Source organism: Protopterus annectens, chromosome 10.part0, assembly GCF_019279795.1.
Source record: "Protopterus annectens isolate FY-2018-M chromosome 10.part0, PAN1.0, whole genome shotgun sequence".
NCBI classification, from domain to species: Eukaryota; Metazoa; Chordata; order Ceratodontiformes; family Protopteridae; genus Protopterus; species Protopterus annectens.
Window position 1 is genome coordinate 1,030,514,987 of NC_056744.1, and position 13,456 is coordinate 1,030,528,442.

Consider the following 13,456-nt stretch of genomic DNA (forward strand, 5'->3'; position numbering starts at 1 on the left):
TCTCTTGGTTTATTTAAAATGTTTGTAATTTTCATTTGTAATATCAGTGACAAAACAATGTACATATAGGCCTTAAAATATGCTGTTTGGATAAAGGTCTGAAGAAGTCTGCATGAGTGAAAAGAAGAACTAACCACCAATCAGTATAATTATAAGTAGTACTTATCCTCCAGAGCCAGTATTACATTGTGATTTTTGTTGCAAAAAGTATAAAAATAAAAACTGTGTAGGATCTAGAATTGATTGTTTCATGACATTTATGGAATCCACATTTCACCTCCTTAATCAGTGCTCAACGTTTGGATTAAATTGCTCGTCTTTTTACCAGTACTCTGGTAGAGACTTTCCCAGTAATGCTGGTAAGTGCGATCCTTTTATAATTGGAACATACCTTCTTGCCCACCTTATGAACATGGAGACCACTACCTCAGTTCTTCATTTCCAATTTACTGTTCCAGTCTTCCAGGTTCACTGAAAAATGATGTTAACTGTAACACTTCAGTGGTATCTAGCAGCAGCAAAATTTTCTGGTGACTGTTATTAACTATTACAGTAATCTCATCTATAGAAATTTAACTAATTCCAGCAGTTGTTTCAAGCAGTGTTTCCTGAAAGAATGCACACTCACTGTTATTGTTTGCAATTGGAAACATTCTTAAGTCTATCTTAGATGATACATTAACATGCATCTAGCAGACCACAGCTTGTTTCTTTTTAGGAAACCACTTAGTCTGTGTATTAACTAGTACTATTATTGGTTTTATTGTGGTTATGTTAATAAAGTAGCTTCTATTGGTTTCCGCTGCTGTGGTTGTTATATTTGTTTTATTTTATTGACTTTTTTTTGGAATACTGTTGGAGTTGATTATTAACATACAGAAACAGGTCTTGTACCCAGACATCTGTGTAAAGTTACTGAAAAAAATGTAAAATAATGCAGAAGTAATAAAATAATTACATAAAGCGAACAGAAAATTATAGTTTTTATTCTTGAAATGCTGATACTTCTTCCTGTCTTCCCTGCAGGAGCACAGAATGCATGTGCCAGATTCCTGTTATGTTGCTTGAAATGCTGTTTCTGGTGTTTGGAAAAATTCATCAAATTCATGAACAGGAATGCATATATAATGGTGAGAATTTAAGTAGGTTGTTTAATTTTTGTCTGATTGTAAGTTTTCTAATTATTATAGGTTAGACATAAATAGTATGCATTTTTTTTCTAGATTGCCATATATGGTAAGAACTTTTGCACGTCAGCAAGGGATGCATTCTTTTTACTTATGAGGAATGTTGTCAGGTAAATATGCAATCAAAATAAATTCTGCTATTCTGTCTCAAGCAAATTATGTTGAGATTTATATATATATATATATATATATATATATATATATATATATATATATATAATATATATATATATATATATATATATATATATATATTGCCATATATGGTAAGAACTTTTGCACGTTAGCAAGGGATGCATTCTTTTTACTTATGAGGAATGTTGTCATGTACATATGCAATCAAAATAAATTCTGCTGTTCTGTCTCAAGCAAATTATGTTGAGATTTATATGTATATATACACACACACACACACACACACACACACACACACACACACACACACACACACACACACACACACACACACACATATACATATACCTATGTACTTGTCTAAGGTTATTAATGCTTCTGTTCTCTCACCTCTTCTGGCAGGTTTTCTTCTGTCATCGTACCATCTGCTTTTAGCCAAGTAACTCGGCATGTAAAAATCAACTACCAATCATTAGCGGACCGGAGTTCCGCTGTGGCGACCCCTAACCGGGAAAAGCCGAAAGACACAAACAAACCTTTCATTCATATTAAAGCATCTGTAGCTCAGCCATTTATCATGTTCTGGTAAATGCACAAATAATTAAGGTTGTGTAAATAGCTGATTGTCAAATCAGTGTAAAGCAATCATTCCATATTCAGTTCTAATTTATTGCACTAAATGGTAAACTTCAGTATTAAATGAATGAAAAGTGCCAGTGAAGAAACATAGCGCTACGTAAAGAGCAGCAACAACAACAAAAAAAATACTGTTTAAAAGCTGAACATAAACATCACAGTTTATTTCATAAAAAAAGAGTATATTTCTTTAGAAAAATCTATACTACATTTACTTGGTCTGCAGTTGCTAAAACTTGCATGAAAATTGAAAACTTTCTTAAGACATCACAGTATTCATTGAAAGGCTGTATATTAAATTAGTGTATAAAATTGTATTTCCATTTATTTGTTCTGATGAATTTGCAGTCACACAGACATAAATAAACATGCAAATACACATATAACACAAATAGATGTGCATATACATACATATACAGATGCATAGACTTAGCACGTACTTAAACACATGCACATGTATGCTCACAGGTGTGCTTGCACGCATTCATTCAGACATGGACATAATGCATGAAAGTGCACAAACACACACACACACACACACACACATGCACATGTACTCACACAGCTATTGCAAAATAAAGCAAAGCAATGGAGAAGATGCCTGGATTCTTCCCCCATGACATGGACATTTTAGGATAAAGGGAATTCTAATTTTAGTAACTAGAATGAGAGTAATTTAGAAATGTTATTAAAGTACTAAATAATGAAAACCTGAGTGGTATCGTAGTACTATATGATATTTGAGTGTATGCAAAGTATATTTTCCCCATTGGGGTAGTTTGTTTACATATGAGGGTGCCTGAGTTAACTAAATTACAGCACAACCCAGCATAGCTAAAATAGCAACGTTCAATGCTCATTGTGTATTCAAACTCAGTAGGGCCTTAAAGGCCTAAATGTTTTCTTTCAACGTAAAACAAAGATAGCATAATTTAGCCTACTTTTTTGACATTACTATACAATGGCCTTTTTTAAAAATAATTTTCTTAATCCTTTTAAATAATGGCATTCAGTGGTCAAACTGTTATATCACCATACAATTACATTAAAATAATGCAGTGGAGTTGTTTGAGATTTGTACCATGTATGTGCAAAGCATTTTTGGTTGTGAAGCATATCATTTATGTTGCTGGACTGTAGATGGAACTACTGCTAGTATTTTCTTTAAGGTGGACACTGGATTTACATCTCAAGTTGATTTTATTTTGTACTATGTTTCACGCCTCTCAACCATACCGAATTCCTCAGAATTTACCAGTTTTGATCGCAAAATAATGGGGTGCCATGAATTCCAGAGTGGCCCCTTCAAATCCTGATTTCGCTTTTTTCTTTATTTACAATGTTTAGTTACCACTGATGCCATCATGCATTGCCAGCGTATCCCGGAACATCGTAAACCTGCAGGGGCATGCATGATGACATCAGCATTGTGAGACAGCGCCTCTGAATCTTTAATTTAACCAGCCTTCCCGCAAGGTTTTGGTACATGTTCTAGCATCTGATAAATTTGTCTGTTGGGTACACTTATATACAACCCTTTTCTTCCCTATAGCAAGTGAAACTTATTTTTTGAAAGTTTTTTTTTTCATATCTGTCCAGTGTCCACCTTAAAGAAAACATCATTTTTATTTGGAATCTATGACTAAGTGAAAGTCCTGGGATTAGTTGTCAACAGTCTGTGAAGTAAATCATGTAGAGTTATATTCTACAGAAAATAAATGGAGTGACTACAGATAACGAAAGTGCTTCTTCATTGATGTTCTCTTATCAAATGCACTCGCCTTTTACTTGTGTAGTGTCTATAATGTCTTACTGGTGCTGGAGGGTGGTGGGATGTTGTGCCTTTCCAGGAGTCAGGTAGCTTCCCTCCTGCACAGAGCAGTGGATTTGCACCCCCTCCCTGGCGTGATGTATTCTTAAGTCATCTTATCACTACTTTGAAAGGAGCTGCAGCATGCAGTCAAGACAGCTCGTGCACCTCTGCATTGCCCCAGGCTGCACTGTAGTCCACAAGGAGACTGAAGCATTGCACTTCTTTCCTTTTCTAATCTGTTTGTGTTACATTGTGGGATGGAACCTAGTGCAGAACCATGGAAAATGTTTGCGCATCTTTTAGCAGTAGTTTATAAAAAAAGAGTAAAATACTAGTTTCTCTGTTTCATCCTAGACAGCATTATTTCTTACACTGTTTCATTTGAACTTATCAGCGATATTAAATGAGGCACAGATGATGTCTGACATTTCCCTATGGAAAATGCAGAATGCCTCTCACTTATACCGCAAAAGGTTCTGACTCTGATACATTTTTTTCTTAAGATTTTTAAAGCAAAAATCGATGATAATCATAACATATCCAGTTAACAAACATTTTGTTAGTGTAAAGCAACACATTTGAAGTACGCTTTCATTCACCTTCCTTAGCAGATGTTCTACATTTTACCCATTTTGATAAGCATTCATTGCACTTCTGTGAAATGAAGATTGAAAGCAGTGAAATGCACTTCTGCTGTGTGAATAAACAGAAATATAAAGTGTTACATCTGTTTGGAAAGTTAGCCACTGAAACTGAATGTTTGTCATTATTTTTCTTAGGTTTTCTGCCTTTTTAACTTGCCCAGTCCTTTTATTTAAGCAGGTACCTTCTTGCCCAGAGAGGGGAACTACATGTACTGCTCAGTCTCAAAACTCTCACACTTGTGATGTTATTGACAAGTTTAATTTTAGTTATATGCTTTACTCCCTCTTATTATGGCTTTATCACATAATCTAGTGTTTCTCGGTGTTGTACTGAACTATACTGTGCACATCTGTTGATGTAACAGAAATCCCTGCAGGTCAGTCCTTCTTAGCAGTGCGGTTTATACTGTCTTTACAAGAAGCGGTAATGTAACAGCTTTTCTTTTGAAATCATTATTTAGTTTGCTTTTGATATGGGTATATGCTTATGTTTCAGCTGTTGTTGTTGAGTCTTTTGGCTTTTCCTGGTTAGGGGTCGCCACTGCGGAACTCCGGTCCGCTAATGATTGATAGTTGATTTTTACATGCCGAGTTACCAGCCCTGATGCACAACCTTCAACGAAGGTACGCCCATTCATGCATGTCTCCATGCAGAAGACGCTCTAGCTGAGAATCGAACCGGACAGCGTCTTACTGTGAGGCGACAATGCTACCGCAGCACCACCACCACGGGTTATGTTTCAGCTGTATCGTTTAGTAATATTCCCAACTCTGAGATGTCATTCAGCTGTGTTATAAATTGCTTCATTAAAGTAGTCTTAAGCTTGACAATAACTGTATGTAAGGTATTGCACACACAAACCAAGACTGCTTGCACTAAGTGACCTGAAGATAATGCACTTTCTGGTGTAAATGCATACAGATTTGTTTAAAAAGGGTCCAAATCAGTAACTCAAATGGCCAGAACACATAGTCTGAATAATTCAAATTAAAATAATAAAAGTGACTCTAGCAGAGAGATGCCTAAATCAGATCAACACTAAAAGGCAATTCAGCTTTCATCATATCTCTGATTGGTGTTGAAATGTTCTTAATTTTAAAACACTTTTTGTAGAAGTATTATCATTTAATTTTGGTGCTGTACTGTAGTTGCATTATGACATAACTCTTCTTTCCCCCCTGTGTGTTAATGCACCTTGTTTATAATTTTATAGTGTAATTTTAGGGAGAAGAACTTTGAAAACACGTTTAACATTCTGACTTGTATACTTGGACAATGTATTTGTATCCACTTATTATTTCTGACACTGCTGGCCTATCCATTCCTTCAAATTTCTAACTGTTTTAACCACACACAAAGTATGGGCAATCTTCACATACAACATAGTATATAACATGTAGTATGGCAGTCATAATAACACACACACACACACACATACACCCACAACATATCTCTCAACTTCCTTAATTTGTGTTTGAATGGTGGTATCCCACAATTCTGTTGGAGTGGGTGTGGTTACATAATTACTTTTGCAAATTTCATTTTAATCAGCATCCAGATTTTTGACCAGTTGTACCTACTTTACAATGGTCTTTGTCCAGAATTTTGATGTTTCCAGGTTGAGAGGCATGTTAATCATATGGAAACCATTTCAAATGTTGGGACTTAAAATACCAAATTCCTACAGAAGGAGACTGAATGACCAAAAACCCATAATTACAGATACTAATTCCAGGATTGCCATTTCTCAAATATTCCCTTTTTCTGTGAGGTATGGACACTGCAGAGTTGGTATACATAAATTTGGGGAGTAGGAAATTTTCCCCCACACATGGTGGGGGGGGGTTCAGGGGAACTTCTCACCTGTAAACATCAACTTCAAAGGAGAAAAGTTGTATTTTTGGTCTTTTTTTATTTCGGGACTCAGCATTGAAAGTCAGGACATTTCAATAAGGAGCTTAAAAATGTATTATTTAGTGTAGTACTGCAAGCAGCAGCAATGCAGATCAGTGTGTTTTTTTTTTTTTATTTACTATTCTGAAGGGTTTGCTGTCAGTCTTTAACTACAATGGAAAGTATGTTTTCTACTGTTTCTACTGTCTGATTAAGGCTACTGGACAATTATTTTATAACGTGTAACAACATAACCCTTAGGTCTGGTTGGAGCATGAAACAACGCAGAGGTCTCCAACTTATATCAAAAAATTGTTACATAGTTTTGATTCTTAATTCTTATTTATAAGAAAAAAAGGACTGGGTTTCTATACTTTTTATATTTAAATAAGTTTCTGTGATAAGTGGTTTGGGATGAATTATTTGTAAATGTATTTGCATGTCTATTAATTTGTTAGCTGTATGTTAAAAATCTGATGCATTTTTGCCATTTGAGAACTATCTTGTAGTATAATTTGGTAGTTACTGACAGCTGACCCCTCTCTTGCCTGACATGGTTGTGCGTTTAAGCATAGCCAACAGAAAGGTTTATCAAAGTGGGTAGTTGACCTTGTTTTATAGATTTGTGTCCCTGAACTATGCATGCATGCAGTCATTCATTCTGTGGTTCCCTGATTAATCTGTTTCATGATTACAAGGGATTCTGATTCTATCCTGGCCCTCAGTGGACAAAAGGCAAAAGATCAAATCCCAGTTTAAATCAGTGAGAAATTTGGCAGAAGATTGGAATGAATCTGTTAGATTAATGCCATTCTCAAAGCAATAAGGCCATCTGCATACAAGTAAGGCCTGAAGACAGGAAATTAAATCAGATAAGCTGAAATAATTGAGATATGAATATGGTCAGAATATACCCCTGATGGACATGAGCTAACATCATGGTTGTAATAATCAAGACTGGGAGTCTAAATAGAATGATACCTAAACTTGAGACCCTCCTGCAACTTTAACTCATTCATATTTATATAATTACTGAGATATGGTTTCTGTAGAGTAATAACACTACCTCTTTACCAGAATTTAGTACCTGCCATTCTTTCAAGTCCTTGGGAAACTGTAGGTGAATTTGTTAGAAATACCATAACCTTATATTAAATTACCTCTGACCATAACTTGGAGCTCAGGGAGATCCAAATCACCATTAACAAATCCAGCTACTACTTTGTTGCTAGCTACAGCTCCTCAGTCAGTGTGCATAAAAATTACCTCAACATCATTGAGATGTTAAATATCAGACCAAACACCTCCATGTTAGGGGATTTCAATCACTCAAGCATTAATTGGAATACTTACACCTCTATAAATGGACATGATCAGCATTTCCCAGACTTATAAGTCCATAGATTCATAGGAGATTGCTAGGCTAATGGCTCAAGACCCCTTACAAACCTATCCAGTTTTACCCAATTTTCTATCCCTAAGGAAAAGATAACAAGGGCCAGCAATCCGGGTTTTGACTATTTTTACAGACTGGCTCTGTCCATAAGGGACATGGGCACCACCCTAGGAGTGACTTTGTGATTTCTCATTCATTGATCCAGATTGCACTTGAAGATGGACAGGAAAGGGCTCTGCTTCCTGTGAGTAGGAAGCCTATTCCAGAAGAGGTGCAATCTCTGGGACATATATCTGTCTCTCCTACATGATCTATCCATGTCAGAGATCAGGTTTAGATCATCAGAATGAATAAGCTTTGTGCAGTTATTTTTGCAAATATGCAGCATTTCCATCAGAGCTGAGTCAGTGACTGCCTTGTAGGTCAGGCATAGATCACGTCTCAGTAATCCGTAGGAAACTGAATACAGTGATAAGGCTTTTAATTAGTCCATATATGACATGTTGGGTATACCCTGTATTTTTTGGTGAGAAACATGTGAGAACACTCTAGGTTTTGCAGGTGCCTGGCAAGGTACATGCTAAAAGGTGCATTGTATTTGAATACTGGTCTGATGAGGGCCAAGTAAAGGGGTACTATAACATCCTTAGATCTGGATGCTGTGCCCTTATTTATAACCTGAGCCACATAGAATGATTTCCTCACCACCGTGGACACATGATGGTCAAATTTCAAATTACTGTCTGAGTACCCAGATCTCTCACGACTGGGTCCACTCTTAGGGGGGTGCTATTAATGTTGTAATTTGCAGGGATGTTTGATTTCCCAAAGATTGTTATTATGCACTTCTTTGCATTTAGTTTGAGTCCAAGGCTCTGACACCACTCATTAGTCTGCACCAGACCTTTGTGTAGGATATCAACATCATTTGGGGAATCAGTGATTACCTGCAACTTGCATTCATCATCAGACTTGTTCAGCCAAAAGCCATTTACATTTGCCTTGACATATGAGAAGTATATCCTAAACAGGAGGGAGCCCAGCACTGTGGTACTCCACTGGTGACTGGCCTCTTGCTGGATGTGGATTCCCCAACCTAACAACATGCATCCTATCCATGAGCTATTTGGCTATCAGACGTAGAGGTTTATGGCCAATTTTTAGAGTTTATCTATAATACCCAAGTGGGGTATTATGTCACATGTCTTGACCAGGTCAAGGTAGGGGGGTATGCACTGTCTTACCTTCATCCATTGCCTTGGTGACCTTCTCAAAGAAGTTTACCAGTTTGAGTATGCAGGAACTTCCCTTAACAAAGCTGAACTGGGTTGTGTCTGGAGTCTGGGGATTTCCTGTGTCATTATTAATCAGGTCCATGATTACCCTTTGCATAGCCTTACATATGAGGCTAGTGTGACTTGTAGGTCAGTAGTTTCCAGGTTCAGTTGATAGTTCCCTCTTGTGCAATGGGATGACAGTTGCTGTCTTCACTCTACTAGGACAAAGCCTGTCTGGAGATTGTGTTAAATAGAGATCTGAGTGGGTTTGCTAGATCATATTTCAAGTTATTTAATAGGCACCCTGGGATACCATCAGGGCCCACTGATGCCGTCTTTCTAGCTTTAGAGAGTGCAGTAATGACCTGTTCTTTTGTGATGACAAAGCAAAGGAATGGTAGGGGGTATTTCATGGGGAGTGACCAGAGGTGATGAAGGGGTGAAATTTCAGCTGAATGTATTGGCCAGCAGGTTTGCTGTTTCTTCTGGATGAGTATAGGTAGTGCCATCTGCAGCCAACTCAGCACATTGTTGAGTGTTTCCCCTAAGACTTCAGACATAACTAAAAAATGCTTTGTGGTTATCCTTTGCTTGGGTAGCTATTGTAGTCTCGCCTTGACTAGTTCCTTGCTTTGCCTATTTAGACTAATGAGGAATGTTTTTTCTCTGTAGTGCACCCTCCCACTTACTTTTAGACAGGAATTTCTTCCTTTTGCTGTATAGTCTATTTTTGCCAGGGGTCCACCACAGGGCTTATTTTTCCAGCTAGATCTGGTTTTAGTTCGATCAGGTACTGCCATTTCCTTGGCAGTACCTGATTTGTTAATGCCAATGCACTGGATAAAATTGTAAAACCACACACTATAGACCATAATATCTTTGATCTTGTCCTTACTAATCTAACCCTACCTGTACAACACCGAGCATCTCCTTATCCATGGTTATGTCTGGCCAGCAGTCAGTCAACGTCTCTGTCAGGCCTAGTGGTAACACCGCACCATCAAATGAGACAGTCTTACTGTACTTCAACTTGTAAAATGATTATGCCAGATTCCCTCCAATCCCCTGCAAATAATGCCATCTGAGAGAGCTGCTGCATTCACCTTTGACTTTTACAACAACCTAAAGTGCTGCATAGAAAAGCCATTATCTGTCTGCCCTAAGTTTAATGGCAAATTCAGGAATGAAACATCTTTGGTGGAATTCCTATATTAATAAACTGTATAACAGAAAAATGAAAATGATAAAAAGATGTCAGAAATCCCCATTTCCTTATCTCAGGACCACTATGAAACATGCCAGCAAGAAACATAAAGTACCATTAGAAAAGTAAAAATAGAATATGAGCTTAAGATTACTATAGATACCAAAGGAAGTTACAATTCATTTTTCAGTTATGTCAGAAAATTAAGGTAGTATGTCCAGCAATGTACTGTGGTCATCTGTAATGATGCCACATATTTTAGTCTTAAGGATATAGCCGATATATCGGTACCCAAATTTGGTGCTACCTTTATTTTACCTACCAACATTTTTGCACCTCGATATCCTTGAAAATGTAATTTCCCCTGAAATCATTTTGGATCAAGTCTTAAAATCCTGTTAAGTTCAACAAGTAATACTTCCTTGGGACCAGACAACATACCAAGCTGTTGTCTCATCAGTGACAAGTGTATACTATCTGAGCATGTAAATAAAATGTCAGCCTCGACCTATCCACAGGGTTTATGCCTGATGCCTAAAGAACAGCCAATGTGACTCCCCTACACAAGGATGGATCCTCTACAGATCTAAGCACTTATAGCCCATCAGACTCATCAGCCTTATATGCAAAGTCATGAAATGTATGCAGTCACTGACAACTTTACTGGTACAGGTTCCAGTCAATATGGTTTTGTAATGTGCAAATCAGGTCTATATTAATTCAGTAAAAAGTCACTTCAACGAACGGCATTTCATCGGCAATGCCGTTCATCGAATTCCACTCGTGGGGGGCTGTGTCCCACACACCCCTGTTAATTATATATACCGACTCCGAGATTGCACTACAGTGAGGAAAGGGCAAGTTTCCCGATCTTTACTGTACAGCGATGTCATTATGAACAGTTAGACGAATGGCATGTTTGATGTAAGTGAACCGAAAATGCCATTCACTGAACTGAATTTTCACTGATCTAATAGGGACCCGTAAAGGTCCTGTCTCCTGAACCTGGTAAGATATCTTTGAAAAGGTTACAGAGGCTGTGGAGAGTGCACACTGCTTACCTTGATCTGGCCAAAGCTTTTTACATTATGTCCCATCCAAGTATTGTTAAAGAAATTAGACAAACTTATTGTAAACTACTATGTTATTCAGTAAATTGCAAGTTGAAAATCCAATACATCCCAGGTAGTGAATGTTGCTGGTATCCTCTCTGAACTAAAGTGATAACTAGTGTGGTACCACAGGTATCCGTGCTGGGTCTATATCATCTGTTCGAAGTTTTATAACTTCAAACATTAAAATATCAAATTTAAATGTTCGAAGTAATAAAACTTAAAACATTTGTAAAAAAAAAAAACCCAAACCCAAAACTAACGGCTGTAGGCAGGGAAGCAGCCCCCCTGCAACCCCACACCCCCTGCTCTTTAAGTATGCCAACTCTGAGACCACACTACAGTGCATTAAGGAAAATCTTCCCTTTACCACACTATAGTGCGGTCTCGGAGTTGGCATTTTTAAAGAGCAGGGGGTGTGGGGGTGCAGGGGCAATTGCCCCCTGCCTACACTAGTCAGGTAAGTTCCGTTTGTTTTTATTTATTTTTTTTATTATATGTTTGATGGTTGAAACTTCGAACATTTAAATTTGATTATTTAACATTTGTAGTTTTCAAACTTCAAACATATAATAGAGACCCATCCATGCTGGGCCCTCACCTGTTTGGTATGTATTTTGAAGATGTCTAGCCCAATATCCCAGAATTGTAGTTGATCAAGCTTGCTGAGGACTGTAAAATGGGCAGTATTATCTGCTTGTCCACTGATACTAAATAGCTACAGCATGCAGTGGGATATGTACATACCTAGTCTACTGAAATTGGTCTCATCTTAAATATAAATAAATACAATGTAGTAACATTTGGTAAAAAAGCTGTTCTCACCTCATATGTTTTAAATGCTACTCCTCTACAGACAGACATGGTCATAAGAAACCTGTGTGCTTATGTGGGCTATTCTTTCTCATTTGTTCATCACATTTCCACCATGGTCAGGAAATCCTTCTATCTAGTCCAGTTAATTTCTAAGGGAATGTCTTTAGATCCAAAGAAGACATCCTGCCACTATACTTGTTCCTAATGAGACTCATCACTGAATACAATGCCTTTGGTATGTATAAATCAAAGAGTACTGATCAACTAGAAATGCCGCAAACATACGTTACCAAGAAAATAAACAGTCTGAAATCTTTTAGCTGTCATGATAGATAGGAGTTCCCTGTAGATTAGCACAGCTCTCACCATATTCAGTAGCATTTAAGCTTCTCTGAGGTGACCTGTGTCTTGCTTTTTGAACCATGAAAGACCCAGTCTTGTTTGACCTTCTTTCTTTGCAAAGCCAGTGGCTCTGAAAACACCGACATTAGGGGCCTAAATCTACACCTACAAATAAACAAGACTCACTGGAGAGATCAGGTCCTAACTCAGTGTATTCCTAGCCTATGAAATAAGTTACCACAGCAGTTCGAACGAAGTACTACTTTGATTACCGTTAAGGCTAGTCATGATTATTAGATGGGTAGAAACAATTTTACGCCAGGATTGTCATGTACAGCCCTGCTCAGTTTCGGAGGCAAGCACTGTTATGTGCTTGAAAAGGGAGGCATGAACTTTTAAGATTATCTACATAAAGATGTATATGGCTGGCTATCTTATAGTCCTAGTTATCTGCTTAGTATTTCCTATGCTCTTATGATGGAAAATATAAGTAAATAGAAGCAGTCTTTTAAAAGTGATCAGGGACTACATGGCCTTTTGCAGTTGCAACTAAAAGGAATAAAGCCTGGATATTACCACTGAAGCTAACTTTAGTGAAAAGTGATTTATCTTTATGGGGCCACAGCTAGATTACCCTTTATTTTAAATACTTTGGAGTTTATTTTCGTAGCAAATCTTTGTCAGTTCTCCATATTTTGCTTGATGCTGCTAATGACAGGGTTCTTTATGATCTAGGGAGCTGGACATCACTAACCTCTGTCATTGATCGACAGTTTAAAAATGAATATTATAACTGCATAACTGCAATGACATGCTTAACCAAAACACTAGGTATGCTATGAAGAGGTTTAGCCAATGTCTGGTTCTAATCATTGTGCTTATCTGGCAAGAGGTTTTGGTCCTATGCCTTTTAAAAGAACTTAGGCTTCCTTAAGTACCATAACTGGATTAGGCTACCAGGTCCAGAGGATTATTATTATTATTGGAGCTTTGCTGTAGC

At 37.4% G+C, this 13,456-nt stretch overlaps 1 protein-coding gene across 3 annotated transcripts in view; it reads left to right on the forward strand.

Moving 5' to 3' along the window:
* Positions 1-13,456, forward strand: part of SLC44A5 (solute carrier family 44 member 5) — a 4,403,163-nt gene that overhangs the window by 4,229,621 nt on the left and 160,086 nt on the right. For all 3 annotated transcript variants that reach the window (XM_044085789.1, XM_044085788.1, XM_044085790.1), the window contains 2 exons: positions 1,027-1,130; positions 1,224-1,297. In XM_044085789.1, coding sequence (XP_043941724.1) covers positions 1,027-1,130; positions 1,224-1,297 — 178 coding nt within the window. The remainder of the gene's footprint in view (positions 1-1,026; positions 1,131-1,223; positions 1,298-13,456) is intronic.